Consider the following 25,793-nt stretch of genomic DNA (forward strand, 5'->3'; position numbering starts at 1 on the left):
GCCCCACGCCGCGCCTGATCGCGCCCGCCGCGCCGACGCGCGCGCGCCCCGCCCGGCGCACGCGCACTCGCCCGCTACCTCCCCCTCCCCTCCCACCGCGCCCCGCCCGGCGCACGCGCACTCGCCCGCCCGCGCCCGGGCCGCGCATGCGCCCGCCCGGGAGGGGGCACGTGGGGCGGCCCCTCCCACACCGCGTTTGTTACGGAGCTGCCGCCCCTCCCCCCCCCCCCCCCCCGCCCTCATTCCTTCATTCACTCAATAGCATTTGTTGAGCGCTTACTATCATTTAGTCCTTCATTCTTTTGTAGTTATTGAGCGCTTACTATCCTTCATTCAATAGTATTTATTGAGCGCTTACTATCATTTATTCCTTCATTCTTTTGTAGTTATTGAGCGCTTACTATCCTTCATTCAATAGTATTTATTGAGCGCTTGCTGATTCACTCATTCATTCAATAGTATTTATTGAGCACTTACTATCATTCATTCGATAGTATTTATTGAGCTCTTTCTATCATTCATTCAATAGTATTTATTGGGCACTTACTATCATTCATTTATTCGATAGTATTTATTGAGCTCTTTCTATCATTCATTCAATAGTATTTATTGAGCACTTACTATCATTCATTCATTTGAAAGTATTTATTGAGCTCTTTTTATCAATCATTCATTCAATAGTATTTATTGAGCGCTTACTGATTCATTCAATAGTATATATTGAACGCTTGCCATCATTCATTCATTCAGTAGTATTTATTAAGCCCTTGCTGATTCATTCATTCATTCAACAGTAATTATTGAGCACTTGCTGATTCATTTAATCGTATTTATTGAGTGCTTACTATCATTAATTCCTTCATTCATTCAATAGTATTTATTGAGCATTTACAGCCATTCAATCAATAGTATTTATTGAGCACTTACTATCATTCATTCAATAGTATTTATTGAGCACTTGCTGATTCATTCCATCATTCAATAGTATTTATTGAGCACTTACTATCATTCATTCAATCAATAGTGTGTATTGAGTGCTTACTATCATTCATTCAATCAATGGTAGTTACTGAGCACTTGCTATGACTCCTTCTTTCATTCAGTAGTATTTATTGAGTGCTTACTATGATTTATTCATTCATTCAATCATATTTATTGAGCACTGACTATGATTCATTCATTCAATCGTATTTATTGAGCACTTACTCTGATTCATTCATTCAATCATATTTATTGAGTGCTTACTATGTTTAGAGCACTGGACTAAACATTTGGAATGGACAATTGGGCAACAGAGAGAGATCATCCCTGCCCAGCGATAAGCTCACAGTCTAAACGGGGGAGATGGACAGCAGAGCCAAACAGAACAAAACAACATCATCGAGATAAATAGAATCAAGGAGATGTACACCTAGTTATCAAAATAAATAGGGTAATAAATAATATACACAAATGAGCACAGTGCTGAGGGGAAGGGGGAAGAGCAGAGGGTGGGGGGGGGACCCTCCCTTTGACCAGGCCGCTGCTGCCTCCATCTGCCTTCCCCGGAGGGCCACCTTCCATTCCTTCATTTAACCCTAATAATAATAATGTTGGTATTCATCCAATTGTATTTATTGAGCGCTTACTGGGTGCAGGGCACTGTACTAAGCGCTTGGAATGTACAGTTCGGCAACAGTCCCTACCCAACAATGGGCTCACAGTCTATAGGAGGGGGAGACAGACGACAAAACAAGTAGACGGGCATCACCGCCATCAAAATAGATTAAACAGAACCATAGATAAATGCGCATCACTAATAAATAGAGCAATAAATCCAATCGTATTTATTGAGAACTTACTGGGTGCAGGGCACTGTACTAAGTGCTTGGAATGTGCAGTTCAGCAACAGTCCCTACCCAACAATGGACTCACAGTCTATAGAAGGGGGAGACAGATGACAAAACAAGTAGACGGGCATTACTACCATCAAAAGATAAACCACAGATGAATGTGCTCATTAATAAAATAAATAGAGCAATAAATCCAGTTGTATTTATTGAGCGCTTACTGGGTGCAGGGCACTGTACTAAGCACTTGGTAGAGTTCCGTTCGGCAACAGAGACAGTCCCTACCCCACAACGGGCTCACAGTCTAGACAGACGACGAAACAGAACAAGTAGACAGGCATCACTACCGTCAAAATAGATAAATAGAACCATAGATAAATGCACAGCATTAATAAAATAAATAGAGCCATAAATATGTACACATATACACAAGTGCTGTGGGGAGGGGAAGGGGGTAGAGCAGAGGGAGGGAGAAGGGGAGATGGGGAGGGGAGGAGGAGCCGAGGAAAAGGGGGAGGCTCAGTCTGGGAAGGCCTCCTGGAGGAGGTGAGCTCTCAGGAGGGTTTTGAAAAGGGCAAGAGATATAGTTTGACAGATGTGAGGAGGGAGGGAGTTCCAGGTCAGAGGGAGGATGTGGGTCGGGGTCGACAACGGGACAGGCGGGAACGAGGCACAGTGAGGAGGTTAGCGGCAGAGGAGCGGAGTATGCGGAGTGGGCATAGTAAATTAAGTCCTTACTATGTGCCAAACACCATTCTGAGCGCTGGGGTAGATACAAGGTAATCAGGTGGTCCCACATGGGCTCACAGTCTTCATCCCCCTTTTACAGATGAGCGAACTGAGGCACAGAGCAATTAAGTGACTTGCCCACGGTCACACAGCTGACGAGGGGCAGAGCCGGGATTAGAACCCACACCCTCTGACTCCCAAGCCTGGGCTCTTTCCACTAAGCCCACGCTGTTTCTCGGTTTTCTTGAGCACTTACTGGGTGCAGAGCATTGGACTAAGCGCTTGGGAAAGTACAATGCAACAATAAGCATTGACATTCCCTGCCCGTGATGAGCTCACAGTCTGGGCGGGCGGGGGGGAGACGGACATCAATACAAATAAATAAAATGACAGATAGGGACATAAGAGTTTTGGAGCCAAAAGGCGGGAAGAGCAAAGGGATACATAAAATGACAGACGGGGGCCAAAGTGCCGTGGGGCTGGAAGAGGGAAAAAAGGGAGCAAGTCAGGGTGACGCAGAAGGGAGGGGGAAGTGAGGAAAAGTGGGGCTTAGTCAGGGAAGGCCTCTTGGAGGAGACGGGACTTCAATAAGGCTTGGAGGTTGGGGGAGAGTCATTGTCTGTCAGATTTGAGGAAGGAGGGTTTCCAGGCCGGAGGCAGGACGTGCACTAAGCGTTGGCGGTGAGACAGGCGAGATGGAGGCACGGTGAGAAAGTTAGCACTATCAATAGTATTTATTGAGCGCTTACTATGTGCAGAGCACTGTACTGAACACTTGGAATGGACAATTTGGCAACAGATAGAGACCATTCCTGCCCAACGACGGGCACTAGAGGAGCAAAGTGTGCAGCCCGGGTTGAGAAGCAGCGTGGCTCAGTGGAAAGAGCCCGGGCTTGGGAGTCAGAGGTGGTGGGGTCGAATCCCGGCTCTGCCACCTGTCAGCTGGGTGACTGTGGGCAAGTCACTTCACTTCTCTGGGCCTCAGTTACCTCATCTGGAAAATGGGGATGAAGATTGTGAGCCTCACGTGGGACAACTTGATGACCCTGTATCTATCCCAGCGCTTAGAAGAGTGCTCTGCACATAGTAAGCGCTTAACAAATACCAACATTATTATCAACAGGGAAGCTCAGTGGCGTGCCTGCTTATTCTGTTTTACTGAATTCTCCGAAGCGCTTAGGAAGTGCTCAGAAAATACTACTGATTGATTATCAGTATTTGCAAAGTGTGTGCACGGTGCTGAACTGGGTGCCTGCTGTGTGCAGTGCACTGTCCTGGGCACCTACTATGTGCAGAACACTGTACTGACCATCTACTGCCCATGGAAAGTTGTTCCGGTCACCTACTGTGTACAAAACACCGTACTAAGCTCTTGGGACATAAATGCATGCCCCTTGCCCTCAAGGACTTTACAATCTAAGGACGAGCCAAAGAGAGGCAGAAAGATCATTTACAAAGTAAAGGGAGTGGGAGCAGGAGAAGAGGGGAGGAGCAGAGTGGCCTAGTGGATAAAGCATGGCCCTGGGATCCAGAGGACCTGGGTTCTAATCCAGATGCGGCCACTTGTCTGCTATGAGACCTCGAGCAAGTCACTTAACTTCTCCTTGCCTCAGTTTCCTCAACTACAAAATGGGGATTCATTGCCTGTTCTCCCTCCTACTTAGACTGTGAGCCCCATGTGGGACAGGAACGGTGTCCGACTTGATCGGGAGCGTTGTAAGGCTGAATCTGTGGGGGCCGGGGGCGGCTGTTTGGCCGAAGCGCTGAAGGGCTCGGTGGAGGGAAAACCGGGGCAACTTGCCTTAATGGTGAGGAAAAATCCTGCTACTCATAAAGGGCCGTCTCCAAGGCTCCCAAGCTCTGGCCCAGGTGATAATTCAACATTCTAAAAGCCAGAATAAACTCAGTTTTGAGTGAAACCATCCTGACCTGTGAAAGGGTAGAGCTATCTAAGGGGACTTCGTCCCAGTGGCGGGGGAAAGCGTGGTTTCTCTGGCCCTTCAAAACTAAATCAATAGGAAGTGAGTCATGAGTATCTGCCTTTTTTTAAAAAAAGTGTTATTTGCACTGGAATATTTCCACAATACTTTCCCTCCATCAAATCCCCACCTAGAGTTACAAGGTAGGTATACTCAAACCATTTTTATGGTATTTGCTAAGCACTATAATAATAATAATAATAATAAATAATTACAGAATTTGTTAAGCACTTACGAAGTGCCAGGCACCATTCAAAGCGCTGGGGCAGTTACAGGCTAAATTAGTTGGACGCAGTCCGTTGTCCCACATGAGGCTCACAGTCTTCATCCCCATTTTGCAGATGAGGTGACTGAAGCCCAGAGAAATGAAGTGGCTTGCCCAAGGTCACACAGAAGTCAAGCGGCAAAGCCGGGATCAGAACCCTGCTCTTTCCACTGGGCCAGGCTGCTTCTCTTGTGCAGAGTAAAATAAAGCTGGTGGTCACAATCCCTGCTCTTGAGGACCTTAGAGACGAGGTGGGGTGACAGACATCGCCATCGCTTACAGACAGGAGGTATGAGAGGGAGTGGTGCTTAAATAGCAGGGTGCAAAGTAGGGATTTAAATGCTATTAAAGAAGCAGCATGACCTAGGGGAAGAAGTCTGGGCCTGGGAGTCCGAAGTCCTGGGTTCTAATCCCCCTCCGTCACTTGCCTGATGTGTGATCTTGGGCAAGTCACCTAACTTCTCTGGGCTGCAGTTTCCTCAATCACGGAGATCAACATGCCTGTGGAAATACCTCCTTTTTTTTTTTTTTAACATGGCATTTGTTGAGCATTATGTGTTCTGAGAGCTGGGGTAGATACAAATTAATCAGGTGGGACACAGTCTCACAGCCTAAATAGGAGGGAGAATAATAATAATAATGATGTTGGTATTTGTTAAGCACCAACTATGTGCAGAGCACTGTTCTAAGCGCTGGGGTAGATACAGAGTAATCAGGTTGTCCCCCGTGAGGCTCAGTCTTAATCACCATTTTACAGATGAGGTAACTGAGGCCCAGAGAAGTGAAGTGACTTGCCGACAGTCACCCAGCTGACAAGTGGCAGAGCCGGGATTCATTCATTCATTCAATAGTATTTACTGAGCACTTACTATGTGCAGAGCACTGTACTAAGCGCTTGGAATGTACAAATCGGCAACAGATTCGACCCCATGACCTCTGTCTCCCAAGCCCGGGCTCTTTCCACGGAGCCACGCTGCTTCTAGAGAAGGGTTTAATCCCCATTTTACAGATGAGGTAACTGTGGCACAGAGAAGTTAAACGGCTTGTCCAAAGTCACACAGCAGGCCAGTGGTAGAGTGGGGATTAGAACTCGGGTCCTCGGACTCCCAGGCCCCTGCTTTTCCTACCAGGCCACACTGCTCTAACCGGGTGGGTCAAGTAAATCTCTAGAGGTTCAATCTCTGACTCCCAGGCCTGGGCTCTCTCCACTAAAGCCACGCTGTTTCCGGTGTCCTCTAGACTGTGAGGTCACTGTGAGCGGGGATTGTCACTGTTTATTGTCGCATTGTTCTTTCCCAAGCGTTTAGTACAGTGCTCTGCAAAAAGTTAAGCGCTTAATAAATACTGTTGAATGAATGTTCACTAACTCTGTTAAACCGCACTCTCACCAGCACTAAGGTTACAGGGCCCTGTATCAAGTAAACACTCAATAAATTGATTGTTTTCTCTCCTATCTAGGCTGGAAACCACTGTGGGAGTGAGGTTATCTGTCCGGATTATCTTGTATCTATGCCAGTGCTTGGCACGTGATCATCAGCATCATCTCATTAGACCATCAGTAATTGTGGCGTTTATTCTTCTTCTTATTAATATTTGTTAAGCGCTTACTATGTGCCAGGCACTGTACTAAGCGCTGGGGTGGATACAAGCAAATCGGGTTGGACACAGTCCCCGGCTCACGTGGGGCTCACAGTCTCAATCCCCATTTTACGGATGAGATAACCGTAAAGAAGCAGCGTGGTACAGTGGAAAGAGCGCGGGCTTGGGAGTCAGAGTTCATGGGTTCGAATCCCGGCTCCGCCACTTGCCAGCTGGGTGACTTTGGGCAAGTGACTTAACTTCTCTGTGCCTCAGTTACCTCCTCTGTAAAATGGGGATTAAAACTGTGAGCCCCACGTGGGACAACCTGATTATCTTGTATCCCCCCATGCTTAGAATAATAATGTTGGTATTTGTTAAGCGCTTACTATGTGCAGAGCACTGTTCTAAGCGCTGGGGTAGACACAGGGGAATCGGGTTGTCCCACGTGGGGCTCACAGTCTTAATCCCCATTTTACAGATGAGGTAACTGAGGCACGGAGAAGTTAAGTGACTTGCCCACAGTCACACAGCTGACAAGTGGCAGAGCCGGGATTCGAACCCACGACCTCTGGCTCCAAAGCCCGGGGTCTTTCCACTGAGCCACGCCGCTTTGCGCAAAGTAAGCGCTTAACAAATACCACCATTTATTTATTTTTTATTTTATAACCGAGGTCCAGAGAAGTTGAATGATTTGCCCCAGGTCACACACACAGAGCACACAAGTGGCCGAGGCAGGATTAGAACCCATGACCTTCTGACTCACAGGCCCGCGCTCTATCCATTAAGCCATGCTGCTTCTCCCAAGTATTAAGTATTTGTTAAATGCTTACTATGTGCCCAACGCTGCACTAAGCTGTGGGGCAAATGTGATACAATCAGGTCAGACACGGTCCCACCCCACCTAGGGCTCACGGTCTAAGGGGAAGGGAGAACAGCTAACTCTAAGGGGGAGAGTCCGGGCCTGGGAGTCAGAAGAACCTGGGTTCTAATCCTGACTTCTCCACCCGTCTGCTGCCTGACCTTGGGCAAGTCACTTCACTTCTCTGTGCCTCAGTATCTGAGAAATGGGGATGAAGACTTTGAGTCCCAGGTGGGTCACGGACTGTGCCCAACCTGATTAGTTTCTATCTACCACTGGGCTCAGAACAGTGACTGCCGGTCGGTTAATCAATAGGATTTATTGAGTGCTTACTGTGTGCAGAGCACTGTACTGAGCACTTGGGAGAGTATAATATAACAGACACATTCCCTACCCACAGAGACCTTACAGTCCAGAGGGGGAGACAGACATTAATACAAATAAAACTCCAGTTATGTACTTCAGTGCTGTGGGGCTGGGAGGTGGGGATTCATTCAGTAGTATTTACTGAGCGCTTACGATGTGCAGAACACTGTACTAAACACTTGGAATGTACAATTAGGCAACAGATAGAGACAATCCCTGCCCATTGACGGGCTCACAGTCTAATCGACTGTATAAAAGGGAAGAAGTCAGGGCGGCGCAGAAGGGAATGGAAGAAAAGGAAAAGAGGGCTTAGTCTATATAATAATGTTGGCATTTGTTAAGCACTTACTGCATGCAGAACACTGTTCTAAGCGCTGGGGTAGATACGGGGGAATGAGGTTGTCCCACGTGAGGCTCACCGGCCTTCACCTCCATTTTACAGATGAGGGAACTGAGGCACAGAGAAGTGAAGTGACTCGCCCACAGTCACACAGCTGACAAGGGGCAGAGTGGGGATTCGAACCCATGACCTCTGACTCCCAAGCCCGGTCTCTTTCCACTGAGCCACGCTGCTTCTCAATATGCCGGGCACCTAGTAAGCACTTAATAAATACCATTAAAAAACAAACAAACAAAAAACAGATGCTGAATCCCCAATTTACAGAGGAGGTAACTGAGGTATGGGGAGGTTAAACGATTCGCCACACACACCGACTAGAGACCCAAGGATTCTTGCTGGGTTCATCGGACTTGCTGGATACCCACGGTGCTCCTTTCATCAGAAATCTTCCCTTTTGCCGGTCCGGCCCCGGCAGACAGAGATGGGACTAGGACCTAGGTGTCCTGATTCCCGGAGCTGGGCTCTCTCCGCTTCAGTCCGGGCAAAGCTCGCCCCAGACACTGTGCTAAACACTTAGAAAGCGCGATTCAACAACAAAGGGAGACAATCCCTGCCCACACCGGGCTCGCAATCTAGAAGGGGAGAGACAGGCACCCAAACAAGTAAACAGGCAACAATAGCATCAGTAGAAATAAATCGAATTATAGATAGCATCCAAACAAGTAAACAGGCAACAATAGCATCAATAGAAATAAATCGAATTATAGATAGCATCCAAACAAGTAAACAGGCAACAATAGCATCAATAGAAATAAATTGAATTATAGATACACATCATTATTATAAATAGATAGAATTACGACCATGTACATATATACACAAGTGCTGTGGGTGGGGGGGTTGAGCAAAGGGAGCGAGTCGGGGAGATGGGGAGGGGACGGGGAGCCGAAGAATCGCACTCTGCGCACAGTGGATGGCTTAAAAGCACTTTGCACCCCGTCAGCGCCGTACCGAGCTCGCACACAGAGGATGGCCTGAAAAGTACTTTGCATCACCAGAAGGCGGTCTGAAGAACGCTCTGCATCACCAAGAATAATGTTGGTATTTGTTAAGCGCTTACTACGTGCCATGCACTGTTCTAAGCGCTGGGGTGGATACAAGGTAATCAGGTTGTCCCCCGTAGGTCTCACAGTCTTTATCCCCATTTTTGAGGTAACTGAGGCACAGAGAGGTTAAGTGACTTGTCCAAGGTCACACAACTGACAAGCGGCGGAGCCGGGATTAGAACCCACGACCTCTGTCTCCCAAGCCCGGGCTCTTTCCACTAAGCCATGCTGCTTCGCTATACCGAGCTCTGCACACACTAGATGGCCTGAAGAATACTTTGCACCCCCAGTAGGCTTCCTATATCGTGCTCTGCACATACTAAATAATCTGAGGAATGTTTTGCATCACCGATAGATTCCCTATACCGTGCTCTGCACATACTAGACGTCCTGAAGAATAATTTGCACCCCCCGATAGGCCTGCTATCCCCTGCTCTGCACACACTAAATGGCCTGAAGAGTACTTTGTACCCCCCAGTAGGCTCGTTAAACTGTGCTCTGCACCCTCCACATGGAGTTAAGAATACTTTGCACCCCTGTTAGGCTCGCTATACTGCGCTCTGCACACGCTAGATGCAGCGTGGCTCAGTGGAAAGAGCCCGGGCTTTGGAGTCAGCGGTCATGGGTTCGAATCCCAGCTCAGCCACTCGTCAGCTGACTGTGGGCAGGTCACTTCACTTCGCTGGGCCTCAGTGACCTCATCTGTAAAATGGGGATAAAGACGATGAGCCCCAATCCCAGCTCAGCCACTCGTCAGCTGACTGTGGGCAGGTCACTTCACTTCGCTGGGCCTCAGTGACCTCATCTGTAAAATGGGGATAAAGACGATGAGCCCCAAGTGGGACAACCTGATTCCCCTGTGTCTACGCCAGCGCTTAGAACAGTGCTCTGCACATAGCAAGCGCTTAACAAATACCAACATTATTATTATGGCCTGAAGAACGTTTTGCACCAACAGAAGGCCCGCTATATCGTGCTCTGCACACACTAGATGGCCTGAAGAATACTTTGCTCCCCTAGTAGGCTCGCTATCCTGTACTTTGAACACTCTAGATGGCCTGAGGAACGTTTTGCACCCCCGGTAGGCTCGCTATACCGTGCTCTGCATCCACTAGATGGTCCGAAGAACGTTTTGCACCCCCAGAGGGCCCGCTATACCGTGCTCTGCACCCACTAGATGGTCCGAAGAACATTTTGCACCCCCAGAGGGCCCGCTATACCGTGCTCTGCACCCACTAGATGGTCCGAAGAACATTTTGCACCCCCAGAGGGCCCGCTATACCGTGCTCTGCATCCACTAGATGGTCCAAAGAACGTTTTGCACCCCCAGAGGGCCCGCTATACGGCGCTCTGCACACACTAGATGTCCCGAAGAACGTTCTGCACCCCCCAAAAGTTCGCTATTCCGCGCTCTGCACCCACTAGGTGGCCCGAGGGACGGTCCGCACCCCCCGTTTGCTCGCTCTACCGAGCTCTGCGCCCACTGGATGGGCCGAAGCACGCTCCGCATCCCCAGTTTGCTCGCTCTAGTCATTCAATAGTGTCTATTGAGCGCTTACTATGTGCAGAGCACTGCACTAAGCGCTTGGAATGAACAAGTCGGAGCTCTACCGAGCTCTGCACGCACTAGGCGGCCTGAAGAGCGTTTTGCACCCCAAGTCAGCTCGCTATACGGGGTTCTGCACCGCCGGTTTGGTGGCTCTACCGCGCTCCGCCCCCGCCGGGGGGCCCGAAGGCCGCTCTGCAGCGCCGGGGTGCAGGCCGGGGGGGGGGAGGGGCGGGGCGGGGCTGGGAGCGGAGGGGGAGGGAGGGAGGGCGGCGGCCCCTCCCCCCCGTGCCCCTCCCGCGCCTGCGCCGTGAGGCGGAAGGGCGGCGCGCGCTGAGTGCGCGTGGCCGGGGCGGGACACGTGCGGAGCCGCGTGCGCGGGGCGGCATGGCGGCGGCTTCTCCTCCTCCTCCTCCTCCTCCCCAGGGCGGGGACCCCCGGGACCTGCAGCAGAACCGCCGCTTCCTCGACTTCTTCTGGGACGTGGCCAGTCCGCACAGCGATCTGCGTCTGCGGGCCACCGATGGCCTGCTCGCCTACCTAAGGGAACGGACACAGGTCACCCCTCCTCCTCCTTCCGCTTCTCCTCGTCTTTCCTCTTCTCCCCCTCCTTCTCCCTCTTCTCCTTCTCCCTCTCCTCCTCCTCCTTCCTCTCCTCCTCCTCCTTCTCCCTCTTCTCCTTCTCCCTCTCCTCCTTCTCCCTCTCCTCCTCCTCCGCCTCCCTCTTCTCCTCCGCCTCCCTCTTCTCCTCCGCCTCCCTCTCCTCCTCCTCCTTCTCCCTCTTCTCCTTCTCCCTCTTCTCCTCCTCCTTCTCCTCCTCCTTCTCCCTCTGCCCCTTCTCCCTCTCCTCCTCCTCCTTCCTCTCCTCCTTCCTCTTCTCCTCCTCCTTCTCCCTCTGCTCCTTCTCCTCCTTCCTCTTCTCCTCCTCCTTCTCCCTCTGCTCCTTCTCCCTCTGCCCCTTCTCCCTCTCCTCCTCCTCCTCCTCCTTCCTCTCCTCCTTCCTCTCCTCCTTCCTCTTCTCCTCCTCCTTCCTCTCCTCCTTCCTCTTCTCCCCCTCCTTCTCCCTCTCCTCCTCCGCCTCCCTCTCCTCCTCCTCCTTCTCCCTCTTCTCCTTCTCCCTCTTCTCCTCCTCCTTCCTCTCCTCCTCCTCCTCCTCCTTCCTCTCCTCCTCCTCCTCCTTCTTCTCCTCCTCCTTCTCCCTCTGCCACTTCTCCCTCTCCTCCTCCTCCTCCTTCCTCTTCTCCTCCTCCTTCTCCCTCTGCTCCTTCTCCCTCTGCTCCTTCTCCTCCTTCCTCTTCTCCTCCTCCTCCTTCCTCTTCTCCTCCTCCTTCCTCTTCTCCTCCTCCTTCCTCTTCTCCTCCTCCTTCTCGTTCTTCTCCTCCTCCTTCTCCCTCTCCTCCTCCTCCCTCTTCTCCTTCCTCTCCTTCTCCTCCTCCTCCCTCTATTCCTCCTCCTCCTCGTTCTTCTCCTACTTCTATAACGTTGGTATTTAAGCGCTCACTATGTGCCGAGCACCGTTCTAAGCGCTGGGGGAGATACAGGGTCATCAGGTTGTCCCTCGTGAGACTCACAGTCTTGATCCCCATTTTACAGATGAGGTAACTGAGGTACAGCGAATAATAATGATAATGTTGGTATTTGTTAAGCGCTTACTATGTGCAGAGCACTGTTCTAAGCGCCGGGGGAGAGAGAGTCATCAGGTTGTCCCACGTGAGGCTCACAGTTAATCCCCATTTTACAGATGAGGGAACTGAGGTACAGAGAAGTGAAGTGACTTGCCCTCAGTCATACAGCTGACAAGTCGCGGGGCCAGGATTTGAACCCATGGCCATGACCTCCTTCTCCTCCTCCTCATCATGCCATTTCTTCAGCCCTCCCTGGGGACAGTGTACTAAGCGCCGGAGTGGGTCGAAGCCAGTCGGATTGGACACCGTCCCTGCCCGGGCTTCATCATCATCCTCAATAGTATTTATTGAGCGCTTACTATGTGCAGAGCACTGGACTAAGCACTTGGGAGGTACAGTTCGGCAACAGATAGAGACAATCCCTGCTTAGTGACGGGCAAAACAGAACAAAACATCATCAAAATAAATAGAATCAAGGGGATGTACACCTTATTAACAAAGTAAATAGGGTAATAATTTATACAAATGAGCATAGTGCTGAGGGGAGGGGGAGCAGAGGGAAAGGGTGGGCTCAGTCTGGGAAGGCCTCCTGGAGGAGGTGAGCGCTCAGTAGGGCTTTGAAGGGGGGAAGAGAGTTTGGCAGAGGTGAGGAAGAGCGGGAGGACGTGGGCCAGGGGTCGACGGCGGAACAGGTGTGAACGGGGGACAGTGAGGTGAGCGGTGCCAGAGGAGCTTCCAGACTCCATCCCCATTTTACAGATGAAGGAAAGGAGGCCCAGGGAAGTGACTTGCCCAAGGCCACCCAGCAGACAAGTGGCAGAGCCGGGATTTGCACCCACCACCCTCGGACTCCCCGGGCCTGGGTTCTGGCCCCTAGGCCGTGCTGCTTCTCGGCTCGAGGGACCCCGGGGGCGACTGTTACTATTGTATTGTCCTCTCCTAAGCGTTCAGTACAATAGTCTGCGCACTGGAAGGTCTCGATTCATTCGATGGTATTTCAGTAGTATTTATGGAGCGCTGACTGCGTGCAAAGCGTTGTACTAAACGCTTAATAATGAGAAGCAACGTGGCCGAGATCCCCGGAGCCATTCTCCATCTGTTGCCAAATTATACATTCCAAGTGCTTAGTACAGTGCTCTGCACATAGTAAGCGCTCAATAAATACTATTGAATGGTGAATCTCTGCCCCTCTCGGGGACCCCTGCCCAGTGCCGCACCAGGGCCTCGGGCGGGTTTGCGCGGGGAGGGCCCAGAGGGATGCCGGGGGGGGCCGGAGGGATTCCGGAGGTCTGAGCCCCCCTCCCCCTTTTTCAGAGCGACGAACTGAAGTATACCCTGAAGCGGCTCATCAATGGACTGGCGGCTACCCGGGAGGCCGCCCGGCCCGGCTTCAGCCTGGCGCTCGGACAGGTGAGCGCCGGTGGGACCTTGCGGTGGACACCCCGGAGGGACCCTGTGATGGACGTCTCCAGCCGGGGCCCAACAAACAGTGGGAGGCGGCCAGGAGGAAGGGGACAGCGCCCGAGAGCACTGGGTTGTGATCTCCTTGGAGGGTTGGGGGTGGGTGCCGGGTTCTCAGAGCAGTGACCCAGGCACTGGGGGTGTCCAGGACCGCAAAGGGCAGTGGGTTTAGCCCAGCTTCTAATCCAACTGGTCTAAATTAATATTATTATTATTGTATTAAGCACTTACTATGTACCAGGCACTGTACTAAGCGCAAGGAGGGGGAAGTAAGTACCAGGTACTGTACTAAGGAGGGGGAAGCTTCCGCGGAGTCCAGGAGGTAGCCTGCCCATCCCTTGGGAGCTTTTCTCTTTCTCTTATGGCATTTATTAAGCACTTACTCTGTGTCAGACACTCTCCTAAGCACTGGGGTAGTAACAAGTTAATTAGGTCGGACATGGTCTTGCGCCCGCATGGAGCTCACAGTCTTAAGTAGAAAGGGCAACGGGTATCGGATCCCCATTTTACAGTTGAGGAAACTGAGGCATAGAGAAGTTAAGTGACTTGTCCGATGGCACACAACAAGGAGTTGGCAGAGCCGGGATTGGAACTCAGGTCTCTGACTCCTAGGCCTGTGCTCTTTCCACTGGGCCACGCTGCTTCTCTGGCACCGTTCCCTTCTCCCAACGTACCAGCGAGAGCGGGGGAGGCGGGTGGTTTTCTGCATTTTACAGAGGAGGAAACTGAGGCCCGAGGGGTTGAAGGGACTCGATTGCGGTCTCCTGGGCTCACCGGGAGAAAATTTATGTGGGCCGCCCGGGACTTGGCACTGACCTCCAGTTGATGTCTGCCCCGCAGGTGCTGCAGTGCTTTGAGGAGGTCCCGCTGTCCAGCGTCTTGGACCAGATCCAAGAGCAGCACGACCTCAGTAGGGTGAAGAAGGTCGGTCTCTACGGGGAGGACGCGGGGGTGGTCTGGAGGGGTTGTGGAGGGTTGTCCGGGTGGTCTGGGCGGGGGAGCCCGGGACAGACTTGAGGGACGAGGTCCTGGTCCTTTTGCCCCTCATGCCCAGCCCTGGGCCTGCCAGAGGGCAAAGATGGGGAGCCCGGCCGAGGCCCCCTCCTCGCTCTGCCCCTTCCCCACTTGCCCAGAGGAACTGCCCGGTGTGGTGGAGGAGGACGGATCGGGGCTTGGTTTCTGGAGATCCTGGGGTCCCGCGGTCCGGCCCACGGCCCTAAACCCTTGTACCTGTCGTCGGCTCTCCAGAAGCTGCTACGGAGAGCTGCTTTCGGCAACTTCTTCGGGGTCCTGGCGCTGTTCCAGTCGGGGCGGCTGGTGAAGGTAAGTGCCCCGGACCCGGGGGGTGATCCCTGGCCGGCGAGAGGGCGGCCCCCAGTGCCGAATGATCCCCCAGCACTCCCCCACCTGGGGCTGGAGGCCGCCCTGGGCCACCAGGGATGAGGAGGGGTCCGTCCGGGACCGAGGGAAGCTTCACGTCCACTCTGCCTCCAGGACCACAGGGCCCTGGTGACCTGCGTCCAGCTCCTGCAGCGTCTGGACCAGCAGCGCAGCCACCTGCAGGACCAACCCAGGAAGGCGCTGGTCGACATCCTCTCCGAGGTGAGAGCGGGGAGACACCCCCCCCCCCCCGCCATTGCCCCGAAGCCCCGTTTCTCCTCTCGCCCGCGGCCTATTTCTTATGTTAGCCCTGTTGGTCCGGTCCCGGGATGGGAGGTTGGGGATGCCCATTCCCCTTCAGCGTGGACCCGGGTTTGAATCCTGCCCTCTGCCTGCATGACCCTGGATCAGTCATTGAGCCTCAGTTTCCCCACCACAGATGCTCGAGGCCAGAATGAGCATTTCTCCCTCCAGAAACTCAGGCTCGAGGTCCTGGAATTTGGGAGGAGTCAGCACCGGTCCTGGGGCTTCTCCCGTCCCCAGAGATAAGAGGGTGGTGGGGCAGGGGAAGGAGAAAGAGCTCACGGGCGTGCATCTCCCTGGCGGTCCGCGGGCAGGTCCCGGAGGCGGTGTTTGAGAGCGTCCTGCTGGACGTCCTGCGGACGGACCTGACGTCGGCCCTGAACTCCCCCGAGCAGCTGCATCTCCTGCTGGTCGGCCTGCAGCGCTTCCCCGGCGTCCTGCAGCCCAAGAAGCTCCAGAAGCTATTGGGCTCTTCCAGCATCTTCACCAAGGAAAACATCCCCAGGTGCGGCCGGGGGCCGAGCCGCAGGGTGGGGCCGAGAGTGGCTCGGACGGAGGATGGGGGGTAGGGTCAACAGGGCCCAGACTGACGATAGGGGGCTCAGAGCAAAGGGGACCGAGAGGCCGCGAGCAGCCAAGGCCATTGCCTTTGACCCCGCGGCACCCGGGTGATGCTCCCTCCGCCCCTCGGGCCGGCCGGGACCGTCTCTGACGGGCACCGGGATGCCGGACACCCGCCCCCGTGGTTCAGGATCTACCATCCCACAACCTTGATCCGACCCTCCCCCAGTGACCCAGCACGGACCATTCTACACCCCGACTCGCCCCTCTGCATCCCTGAATCTCCCCCGGTGACCCGGCACGAACCATCCGACACCCCCGACTCCCCTCTCCGCCCGGATTCTCCCCCAGTGACCCAGCACGGATGCTCCTCCCTGGGCCTATCCCAACCTCTCTGGGTCCATCCAGTGTTTCCGGCCCGGGGTCGGCCGCAGACAGAGCGTGGCCGGGCCGTCAGCACGCCCGGCTGAGTCCCCCCTGCCCCCCATCGCCACCCCCTCCCCACCTCTCAGGCTGCTGGAGCTGTTGAAGATAGCGGCCAAGTCGGTGAAGAAGGAGAAGACGCTCCCCGCCATGGGGCTGGACCTGCTGCGGGTGTCGCTGCAGGAGAAGGCGTTCGAGCTCTTCTGGAGGGAAGTGGTGGAGAACGGCCTTCTCCAGGACCAGGCGGGACCCAGCAGGTGGGCTTCCCTGCCCCCCGGGTCGACTCCTCGGTGCTCCCTGATGGGCGGAGCGGGGGCGCGACACCCAGAGGTCCCCGCGGCCGTGCCGACGACCCCCTTCGTCTCCCCTCAGCTACATGTGCTACCGCCTGTTGGGCAGCGCCCTGCCCCTGCTGTCCCTGGCCCAGCTGCGCCTGGTCCTCCGCAGTCCCGTCTTACGGCACTACGGCAACCACGTGGTCTCCGCTCAGGTAGGTGGCCGCGGCCCTCCCCGGGCGGGTGGGGCGGGGTCTCCACGGTGCCGGGCGGGGACTGACGGGGCGCCGGCATCCGTCGTCCGTCGCCTCAGCTCCCGGACCGCTTCAAGTTCGCCCCGGAGATGGAGGCCTACGTGGGCGCCTTTCTGGAGGGCTGCGCTGACCCAGACCGGCAGCTGACCGTGCTGACCGGCTTCTCCATGCTGACCAACCGGGCCTACCCGGTGGTGCCCAGCCTCTGGAGGGTGGTCCGGCACCTGCGGCCGGAAGCCCTGCGCCGCTACGTGGCCTGGCTGCAGGACATGTTCCTCAGCCCCGACCTGGACAGCTGCCTGGACTTCACCACCGACCGGCAGAAGAAGAACCAGGAGAACGAGCTGTCGTGAGTTCGTTGGAGGCGGGGGGCGGCGGGGACGGGGGAACCGCCCGGTGCCGGTTCTGACCCGAGGTCCCCCTTACCCCCGTCGCAACAGGGGGCAGCACAGCGTCTTCCGGCTGAGGAAGTGGCTCATCCCACGGCTGGTCAGCCTGGTCGAGTACCCGCAGCTGATGGAGGAGGCCGACGTGATGGGCATCGCCAGGTGGGGCGGCTGGGCCCGGCCCCCGCAACAGCCCCGGTGTGGTCTTGGAGGATTCACTGAGCCTCCGTAGACCCGTTTCCCACGGGGGTGTAGGGTGTAGGCACGTTGGGGTGGTTAAGGCAGAGTGCTTCAAAAATGTGGCTCCCCCAGGCCGGTGGGACCCCCCTGCAAGTCTTGTCTAAGAGGGGGCACCTGAACCCCCGCATTCATTTCTCGGCCTCCTTCCAGGTTCTGCTTCTTCCATGCCTTCTTTGAGACGAAGAAGCCCACCGCAGACATCCCCGAGACAGAGCGGCAGCTGTCCGTCCCGCTGGACGAACAGACCCGGGAGGTCATCGCTAACTCCTTCTTCAGGTGAAAGGGTGGTCCGTGGTGGAGGGGAGATGGGCGAGAGGGGGGCTTGGTGTCTGCAGAGAGCCGCTGGGGTTGGGCTCAGTAGCTCTTCCCAAAGCGTCGTTCCTGAAGTGAGACAGCTGGTTCTGGGAGGATTTGGATTGACCCGGGGACAAGTATCCGTGTCGGGTCCTTGGGGAGTCAAGGTTGGAGAGGGGCCAGTCAGGAAGGTGGGGTGACCTGTACTGGGTTATTGGTGGAAGGTCAGGGATGGAGAGGGGATGGAGAGGGGAGAGTCAAGATGTGGGATGGTCCAGGCTCAGTCACGGGGGGAGAGGGGAGAGTCAGGGGGAGAGGGATGGAGAGGGGAGAGTCGGGTGTGGGGTGGTCCGTGATGGGTCACTGGTGGAGAGTCAGGGATGGAGCGGGGGAGAGTCAGGGCGTGGAATGGTTCATGCTGAGTCACTGGGGTAGAGTCCGCCCCTAACCACGAGGGCCGGGGTCCAGGAGGATAACCGGCCCGTGGTGCCTCCCAGACTCTTGGAGAAAGCCCCAGGAAGGGTGGGCCTGGGGGGGCTCCAGAGGCTTTTACCTGTCGTGTTCTGTTATGCTGGGCTGGGACGTGGGGAGCAGGCGGAAGGCGGGAGGCGTGGGGAACCGGGTTGAGCCCGGCTGAGCCCCCCTTCCCTCCGCAGCCTGCTGCAGAACCTCAACAACCTGCTGGTGGTGGGGGACTCGGCCGAGGCCGTGCGCCTGCGGGAGAAGCACGTGCAGGGCGTCACCTTGGATGGCCGCCTCTGGATCCAATGCCTCGTGCAGTTTGCCGACTTCCTGCTCTCCCACGGGAGGAACGTGAAGGCGGTGAGGCCCTTCACTGCGGACCAAAAAGAGGCCTGGGACCGGTGAGACGGCGGGACCTCGTGGAGGGTGCGGGGGGGAAGACAGAAACGGGGAGGGGAGCCGCGCCGGGGGGCCCGCACGATGGATCTCCCGGGGGCGGCCGGAGAGCCGCGGCTGGGGAAGGGGAGCAGGCTCGCCGCCGGCCAGAGCTCACCGGCGCCGAGAAGCCACAGGGCGGATAATCCGTGTCCGGGTGGTCGCGGGGAGACTGGATTCTCGGTCCCCGGCGTGAACGGCCTCATAGTTGTGTCCGGGCAGGATGCTGAAGTCGGCGGGCGAGCTGCAGAAGCAAGACGATGAGGCTTGGGGGGCGGAGAGCTCCGCCTTCCAGCTGCTGCTGCTCCTCGTGGGCATCCACCTGTTCAAGGTACGAGGGCGCGGGCAACAGAAGGCCGAGGGCTTGGAGGCAGCATGCCGAGTGGGTAGGGCACGGGCCTGGCTGGAGGTCAGACGGACTAGTAGTGGCTCCTCCGGTTCTCTGATGTGTCACCGGGGCAGAGTCACCTACCTTCTCTGTGCCTCTGTGTAATGGGGATAGAGACTGAGCCCCATCTGGGACAGGGACTGCGTCCAACCATATTAGCTTGTATTTATCCCAGCGCTTAGTACAGTGCATGGCACATAGTAAATGCTTAACTACTATGTACCCCAGCGCCTGGCAAATAAGCGCTTAACATCTACCACAAAAAAAGAAAAAAGGGGACCGGGCTTGGGGGCAGATGACCTGGGGTGACCTCAGAGGTCATCGGATCTGGCCCCTTGCCTCGGGGCGAGACGGTGACCTAAGTGGTCCATGAAAGATGGACTCGGCTCTTATTTATATTAATGTCTGACTCCTGTAGATTGGAAGCTCGCTATGGGCGGGGAACTTGTTTACCAACTCTGTTATATTGTATTCTCCCAAGCGCTCAGTTCAGTGCTCTGCACACAGTAAACACTCAATAAGTACAAATTGATCGATCGGAGATGCCACGCCCTGGGTGTCCTGCTCTCCCTCGGGCCCAGCCGTGGACTAGGTTGCCAGGCTGCCCGGTGACCAGGGCTCCTGGCTGGTGAATTCGTTGCCAATATCATTATGGCGTGGTGTGCTTACTCTATGCCCAGTGCTGTGCTGAGCTCCGGAGTGTAGATGGGAGGCTCAGATAAGATACGGTCCCTCGCCGGCCGGGACTCACGGGCTTTGAGCGGGGCGAGCAGGCGTCTCAGGGGATGAGCCGCCCTTCACGTGCTCCAGGCTCTGAGCTGTCCCGCACATGCCCCAGCTATTGCTCTGGCGGCCCGTGGCCGGCGGGGCCGGATTTTCAGGCATGTACTGACTCACCCCTGTGGCTCCTCTCTTGCCCCGGGGAGTGAACCTGCGGGCCAGGTCTGCTGTCGGTAGGGTCCCCCTAGTTGGCGGGGAGCCCTCGGGGGAAGCCGTTGTGTGGGTTGGGGGCCGTGGGGGTGGGCGGCGGCTGCCGGGGGACCGTCAGCGATTCTCCGTCTCGGGCCGCAGAGTCCCCTGGAGTGCGTCGAGCTGCTGGGCGACCTTCACGGTTGCATCGAGAAAGCCTTGGACAAGAAGACCAAAAAGGCCCAGGCGGGCACCAAGGGTGAGTACCCGCACGGTGGGAGTTGCAGGGTGCTGTGTTGGGCGCTTAGCGGGTGTAGGGCACTGTGCTGGGTGCCGTCGGGTGCAGAGAGACGTCTTCGGGACTGTGCTGGGCAGCGTGGGTTCGGACAGGATGGGTCCGATCCTGGGGGTCACCCTGTCCCCCTTTATGGCGGGGGGTGGGAGCCGGCCTGGCCAATTTGGCCTCGGTGCCCCCGCCGGCCCCTGACCGCCCGCGACTGTGGTAGGCGCAGCGGCAGAGCCCGGCTGGGTGGACGTGGTGGTGGAGATCCTGCTGTCGCTGCTGGCCCAGCCCAGCCGCCTGATGCGCCAGGTCGCCCGCAGCGTCTTCGCCCGCATCTGCCCTCACCTTTCTCGCTCGGCCCTGCAGCTCATCCTGGACGTGAGTCACCCGGGGGGGCGGGCAGGGGGCAGACGTGGCCCTCGGGGCCCCCCGGGGTGCTCTGATTCCTCCTCTTAAAAAACGGGCCAGTTGCTCGCGTCGGAGAGTTCCCCGGACTCCCGTGCTCCCGTTCTGAACTCGACCCCTTCCTCTTCTCCCCGCTCCTGCTCCAGGTCCTCGACCCCGACCAGAACCAGGACGGCGAGGAAGGCCCTGTGGTGGTCACGGAGGAGAGCAGCGAGAAAGCAGCCGTGGCCAAGAAGGTACCGACCGGGCGAGAGGGAGGCGGCGCTGACCTCCGACCCAGCCTTAGGAAGCATCTCCGTCCCCTCCTTCGGCTCGGCTCCCCTGGGACAGGCAGCCCACGGGACAGTTCCTTTGTGGGGTCGGGGCCCAGTTGGCCCCACTGGGGTATCGCTGGTCCTTCCAGCAGGACGCTCGTGTCCTAAGGGAATTCAGGGAGCCCCGTCCCCCGAAACGACTTGCGGGTCTAGGCGGGTTCCCACCGGTTTCGCCCCCGTCCGGCACCGGCGGGAGTGGGCGCCCGAGGCCCGGCTCCGCACGGGCTAGGCCTAGCGTGGGCGCCGAAGCTCACTGCCGCCACGGACAGGACCGGCACGAGGCAGGGTCCGACTCATCCGACGACGACAGCTCGGGGACGGAGAGCGAGGACGAGGCCCGGGATGCCGACGTGGACGAGGACTTCCGGAAGCAGCTGATGAACGTGTTGCACGCCGGAAAGATGCCGGTGGGTGTCGGGGCCGACCGCGTCCACCCCATCTTGTGGCGGCGGCCGGGGTTCGTGGAGGGGGGTGGGGCGCGGCGATCCCCGGGGCTGACGGCCGACGGTCTTTCGGCCCAGGATGGGGACGGCAGTGACGAGGAGCTCAGTGACCAGGCCATGATGGCCCTGGACAAGAACCTCTCCAGCCTCTTCGCCGAGCAGAAGCTGCGGGCCCAGGCGAAGAAGGATGAGAAGGACAAGATCCGGAAGGAGAAGAACCTGCGGAGGGATTTCAAGATCAAGGTATCTGTGGGGAGGGTGGACGGGGCGGGGCGGGACTGGGGATCGACCCCGACCCCCCCCCCCCCCCGGACCACCGGCTGCCCGGTGAGTGGCAGTTCAGGGCAATACCACCACCCAGGGGGACGGGCCTCAAATCCCCCGAAGGGGCAGGAGCGGGACGGGGAGGTGCCAGCGTGGGGGCTCTCAATCTCAGTAGGAGGGAGTAGGATTTAATCCCCACTGGGGAAGCCGAGCCCTCAGAGAAGTGAAGTGATCCGCCCCAGCTCACGCTGCAGTCAAGCGGCAGAGCCGGGATCGGACCCCGGGTCCTCTGACTCCCAGGCCCCTGCTCTCTCCACTGGGCCACGCTGCTTCCCGGCTCCCGGGCGGGGGGCGGGGAGCGTCGGCGGGGCCGCTGACGGCGGGGCCCGTTGCTCGCCCGTAGGTTCTGGACCTGGTGGAGGTGGTCCTGGTTAAGCAGGCCGACAACCCCCTGGTGCTGGAGCTGATCGAGCCGCTCCTCACCGTGATCGAGCGCAGCATGAGCTCGGACGCGGGCAAGCAGGAGCAGGAGTTCCTGCGCAAGACGGCCTACATCTTCACGTGAGCGGCCGACCGGGCCGGCGGCGGTGGGGAGGGTGGGGGCCGTTCGCCGCCCGGTCGGTTACGGTCCTTCCCGGCTGCCTGCCCCCTCTCCCCGGGACCCCCTCCCGGCGCTTAGCCCGGGGTGTGGGTGGCAGCGGGCGAGGGGCCGACCCCGGGGTGGCATTCACCTGCAGGAACCAGCTGTGCAGGGCCAAGCAGTACTGCCGCAGCGTGGGCGCCCGGCACGGAGAGCTGCATGAGCTGCTGCGGCGACTGGTGCTGCGAGCCTGCCGGCAGTCCGACTCCTCCGTCGCCCTCTACTGCTTCAAGTGGGTCCCCCGCATCGGGCGGGCGACGGGCGCGGGGCGGCGGGTGTGTCGGAGGGGTGGGGGGCCGCTCGCCCCGGCACTTCTCAGACCTCTCCTTTCCCCCTATCCAGCGCCTCCCTGTACCTGCTCCGCGTCCTCAAGGGCAACGTCAGTGACCAGCCCCCCGCCGCCACGCCGGCCAAGACCGAGAAGGCAAAGAAGGCCGCCCAGGTGGAGGAGGTGAGCGTCGCTGCGCCCCCTGCCCCTCCGAGGACTCCTAAAGACCCCACCCGGCATCCAGGCGCTTTAGGGGTGCCCCTGAGCTCTCTCCGGCCCACCTACCCACCCATCCCGCGGCCGCAGTCTCCTGTCCGTACCGAGAAACTTCGTACCGGCCCCTGGGGGCAGATGGGCCCCCTCGCCCTCTTTTACGCTCCCCCAGCGGTGAGCAAAGTTTGGCCCGGCCCCTGCACCCGAGGGGTCTCGGGGAGGGGGCTGTAGTTTCCTCTCCGGACCCCGCCCCTCGCCTCACCCTAGGCTCTCAGCATGGGCTGCCTGGACCTGCCCAAAGTGACCGAGCTGTACAGGATGGCGCTGAACCTCTTCCTGACCAAGCGCCACAGCCCCCTCACCATGCCCATGTTTGCCGACCTGTTCGGCCGCCACCCGGTGAGTGTCTACACGGGGGGCGAGGGGGAGAGGGCCGGCCTGGGGAAGGGGGAGATCCTGACCCGCTCCCACCCCCCCCGGTGCCGTGTTCCCGCAGCTTGTGTGCAAGCGGCTGCTGACCACGGTGACCTCGTGCATCACGGACGGAGCCCGGCAACACCAACAAGTGAGGAGTGGGCGGGCCACGGTCTGCTGGGAGAGGGAAGGAGGGAGGGAGGGAGGGAAGGGATGTTGCCTTCCAAGGGGCAGGGGCAGGCTGGGTCGAAGCAGAAGCAGATGGGCTGGTGAGGGTGGATGTTACCTGCAAGGCTGTCGGCAGAGCAGCCGTTTCCTACAGGCAGTATCTTCCAAGTTGAGGGGCGTGGAGGTGGGTTCTGGGGCGCTGCCTGAGACTGCTGGTGGGGAGCTGGGGAACTCTGACCCGAGGCGTGGGCCCCTCCTCGATCTAGGGCCAGGCCTGCGTGCTGCTCCACAAGGCCCTGCAGAACCGCGAGCTCAAGCTGTCCATGACCGCCGCGGAGTGGGAGGAACTGCTGCGGGAGGGCGTCGGCCAAGTCACCCAGGTAACCCGGGGCGGCGGCCCAGGGACCACCGCCGAGACACTGAGCCGGGGTGGGTTCGCCGACGGGGGCAGGGGGCCGGCGGCGGAGTGGCGGGGACCCCTTTGGGTAAGTCCCTTATCCTCTCCGAGCCTCAGTTTTCCCCACGGGCGTGGGCTCTTTGGCCCCAGGGCCGGGGGCAAATGGGAGAGGGCACGGGTGGGCGACGGCCACAGGGTCGGACTCCTTGACCCCGTAGAGCCTGAAGAACGAGAGTGAGTCGGAGGTGAAAGTCGACCAGCAGAAGGAGATCAACCGTCTGGAGCTGATCGCCTTCCTCATTAAGGCAGTGAAGAAGGAGGTACGAAAAGGGTGCTTTGCCCCGGCCACCCCCAGCCACAGCCCCCGTGCCCGGCCCCGCCCCCTTCTCCCTCCGGTCCCTGATCCGCCCCCATCGGCAGGCATCGGCCATCGGCCTGGAGGAGACCCTGGCGGCCCTGCGGGCCCTTCAGCAGAGCGGAAGTTTGGGCAACTCCATCCGCCTCAATGACCTCTTCTGGCAGGCCATGAAGCTCCTGGGAGTTCAGTACGTATGCCGCGGGGGGAGATTTGGGCGCGGTACGGTGGATAGAGCGTGGCTTGGGAATCAGAAGGACCTGGGTTCTAATCCTGGATCCGCCACTTGTCTGCCAGGAGACCCTGGGCAAGGGTCTTCACTTCTCTGGGCCTCTGTTCCCTCATCTGTAAAATGGGGATTGAGAGTGTGAGCCCCCTGTGGGACCCAGACTGTGTCCAACGTGATTTGCTTGTAGTCACCCCAGGTCTTAGAACAGCGCCTGGCACATAGCAAGCGGTTCTCAGATACCACATACGGGGTGGCAGGGTGGTTTCTCAGCAAGTCCGGGGTCTGGCCGACAGCTCTCCGAGGCACCGGTCCCGGGAGGCAGATGCTCGGTGTGGCTGGGGGGGCGGGCGGGGGAGCCCCTTCAGAGGCTGGGCGAAGGGGACCTTTGTCAGCCGGACCCAGTAGCCCGCTGAACCGGCTGGAAGGGAAGGAGCGGGCCGAGCGAGGGGTGGCCGGGCCGGGTCTTCCGACCCCACGCGGGGTCGCTCATCCGCCCGATCCCGCTCCTGCCCCCGTGACCCAGCCCGGAGGGGCGACGCCTGGGGGGGTCCGGGCTCGGACCGGGGTGGCCCTGACCCCCGTGATCTGTCCCCAGGCGCCCCAAGAAGGAGAAAACGTGCCCCGCCCCAGCCAAGGATCCCCCCGCCGCCGGCAGCGCCAAGCAGAGGAAGAAAGGCTTCCTGCCAGAGACGAAGAAACGCAAGAACCGCAAGAAGGCGGCCGGGGGGGCCGAGGCCCAGGGGGACGGGACTCCGGGTGCCCCTGGGGCTGAGGCGACGGGGCCCGGCTGTGATGCGGCGGCGGCAGAGCAGCCCCCCACCCCCAGCAAGAAGAAGAAGAAGAAGCGGCAGAAGAAGAAGCCACTGCAGAATGGTGTGGCCCCGAGCCCGGACGGACCACCGGCGACCGCGCAGCCCCGGGCCCGGCGAGAGAAGCGGCGGAAAAACCAGGCCCAGGCGAACGGAGGCGCGGCTGAGCCGGGGCCCCCCGGGAAGGTCGTCCCGGCCAGCGTGAGCCCAGGGCCCCCGGCCAAGAAGAAGCGGCGGCGGCCGCCAGCGGAGCAGCAGCAGGGGGCTGGACAGTGAGCCGGGGGGGGGAAGAGGGGCTTCTTTGTAAGGGAAAGATCTATTTTTGGTTTTGCACCAAAATGGTAATAAAGTCACTGATGGTGTCCACAGATCCTGCGTGTGGATTCCCTGCTGTCTCTGCAGCTGCCCAAGGGAGCCCAGGGTGGGGACAAGGCAGGGGTCAGGAGGGCACAATGGCCCGATTCTTGCCCCTTGGGTGTCCCCGCTTGTCGCTGCTTGGGGAAGGCCTGTTAAAGCACCACCAGTTAATAATAATAAAGTATTTGTTAAGCGCTTTCTACGTGCCAGGCTGTGTACTAAGCGCTGGGGTGGATAC

The 25,793-nt window shown here is 57.9% G+C and overlaps 1 protein-coding gene across 1 annotated transcript; it reads left to right on the plus strand.

The window, feature by feature from the left end:
• The first annotated feature begins 10,972 nt into the window (after positions 1-10,972).
• On the plus strand, positions 10,973-25,568 carry MYBBP1A (MYB binding protein 1a). Its single transcript, XM_029082309.1, has 27 exons — positions 10,973-11,158; positions 13,540-13,635; positions 14,527-14,610; positions 14,935-15,009; positions 15,181-15,288; positions 15,684-15,874; positions 16,443-16,610; positions 16,726-16,843; positions 16,942-17,231; positions 17,323-17,430; positions 17,659-17,784; positions 18,459-18,665; positions 18,922-19,030; positions 20,159-20,255; positions 20,503-20,657; positions 20,831-20,920; positions 21,268-21,405; positions 21,520-21,684; positions 22,109-22,266; positions 22,443-22,577; positions 22,688-22,796; positions 23,094-23,225; positions 23,323-23,391; positions 23,675-23,788; positions 24,024-24,125; positions 24,226-24,350; positions 24,985-25,568. Exons 1-27 carry the CDS (start codon positions 10,988-10,990, stop codon positions 25,472-25,474), a joined length of 3,930 nt encoding a protein of 1,309 aa, XP_028938142.1. The 5' UTR covers positions 10,973-10,987; the 3' UTR covers positions 25,475-25,568.
• The last annotated feature ends 225 nt before the right edge of the window (positions 25,569-25,793 follow it).

Source organism: Ornithorhynchus anatinus, chromosome 17 (assembly GCF_004115215.2).
Source record: "Ornithorhynchus anatinus isolate Pmale09 chromosome 17, mOrnAna1.pri.v4, whole genome shotgun sequence".
In the NCBI taxonomy this organism is placed as follows: Eukaryota; Metazoa; Chordata; class Mammalia; order Monotremata; family Ornithorhynchidae; genus Ornithorhynchus; species Ornithorhynchus anatinus.

What these genes read in the sequence shown, in the direction of transcription:
- MYBBP1A (XM_029082309.1), top strand. Translation starts at nt 10,988, where the DNA reads ATGGCGGCGGCTTCTCCTCCTCCTCCTCCTCCTCCCCAGGGCGGGGAC. An exon ending in GACGTGATGGGCATCGCCAG is followed by an intron (nt 17,431 to 17,658) that starts GTGGGGCGGCTG and finishes GCCTCCTTCCAG; the next exon opens with GTTCTGCTTCTTCCATGCCT. An exon ending in TGGGCATCCACCTGTTCAAG is followed by an intron (nt 19,031 to 20,158) that starts GTACGAGGGCGC and finishes CTCGGGCCGCAG; the next exon opens with AGTCCCCTGGAGTGCGTCGA.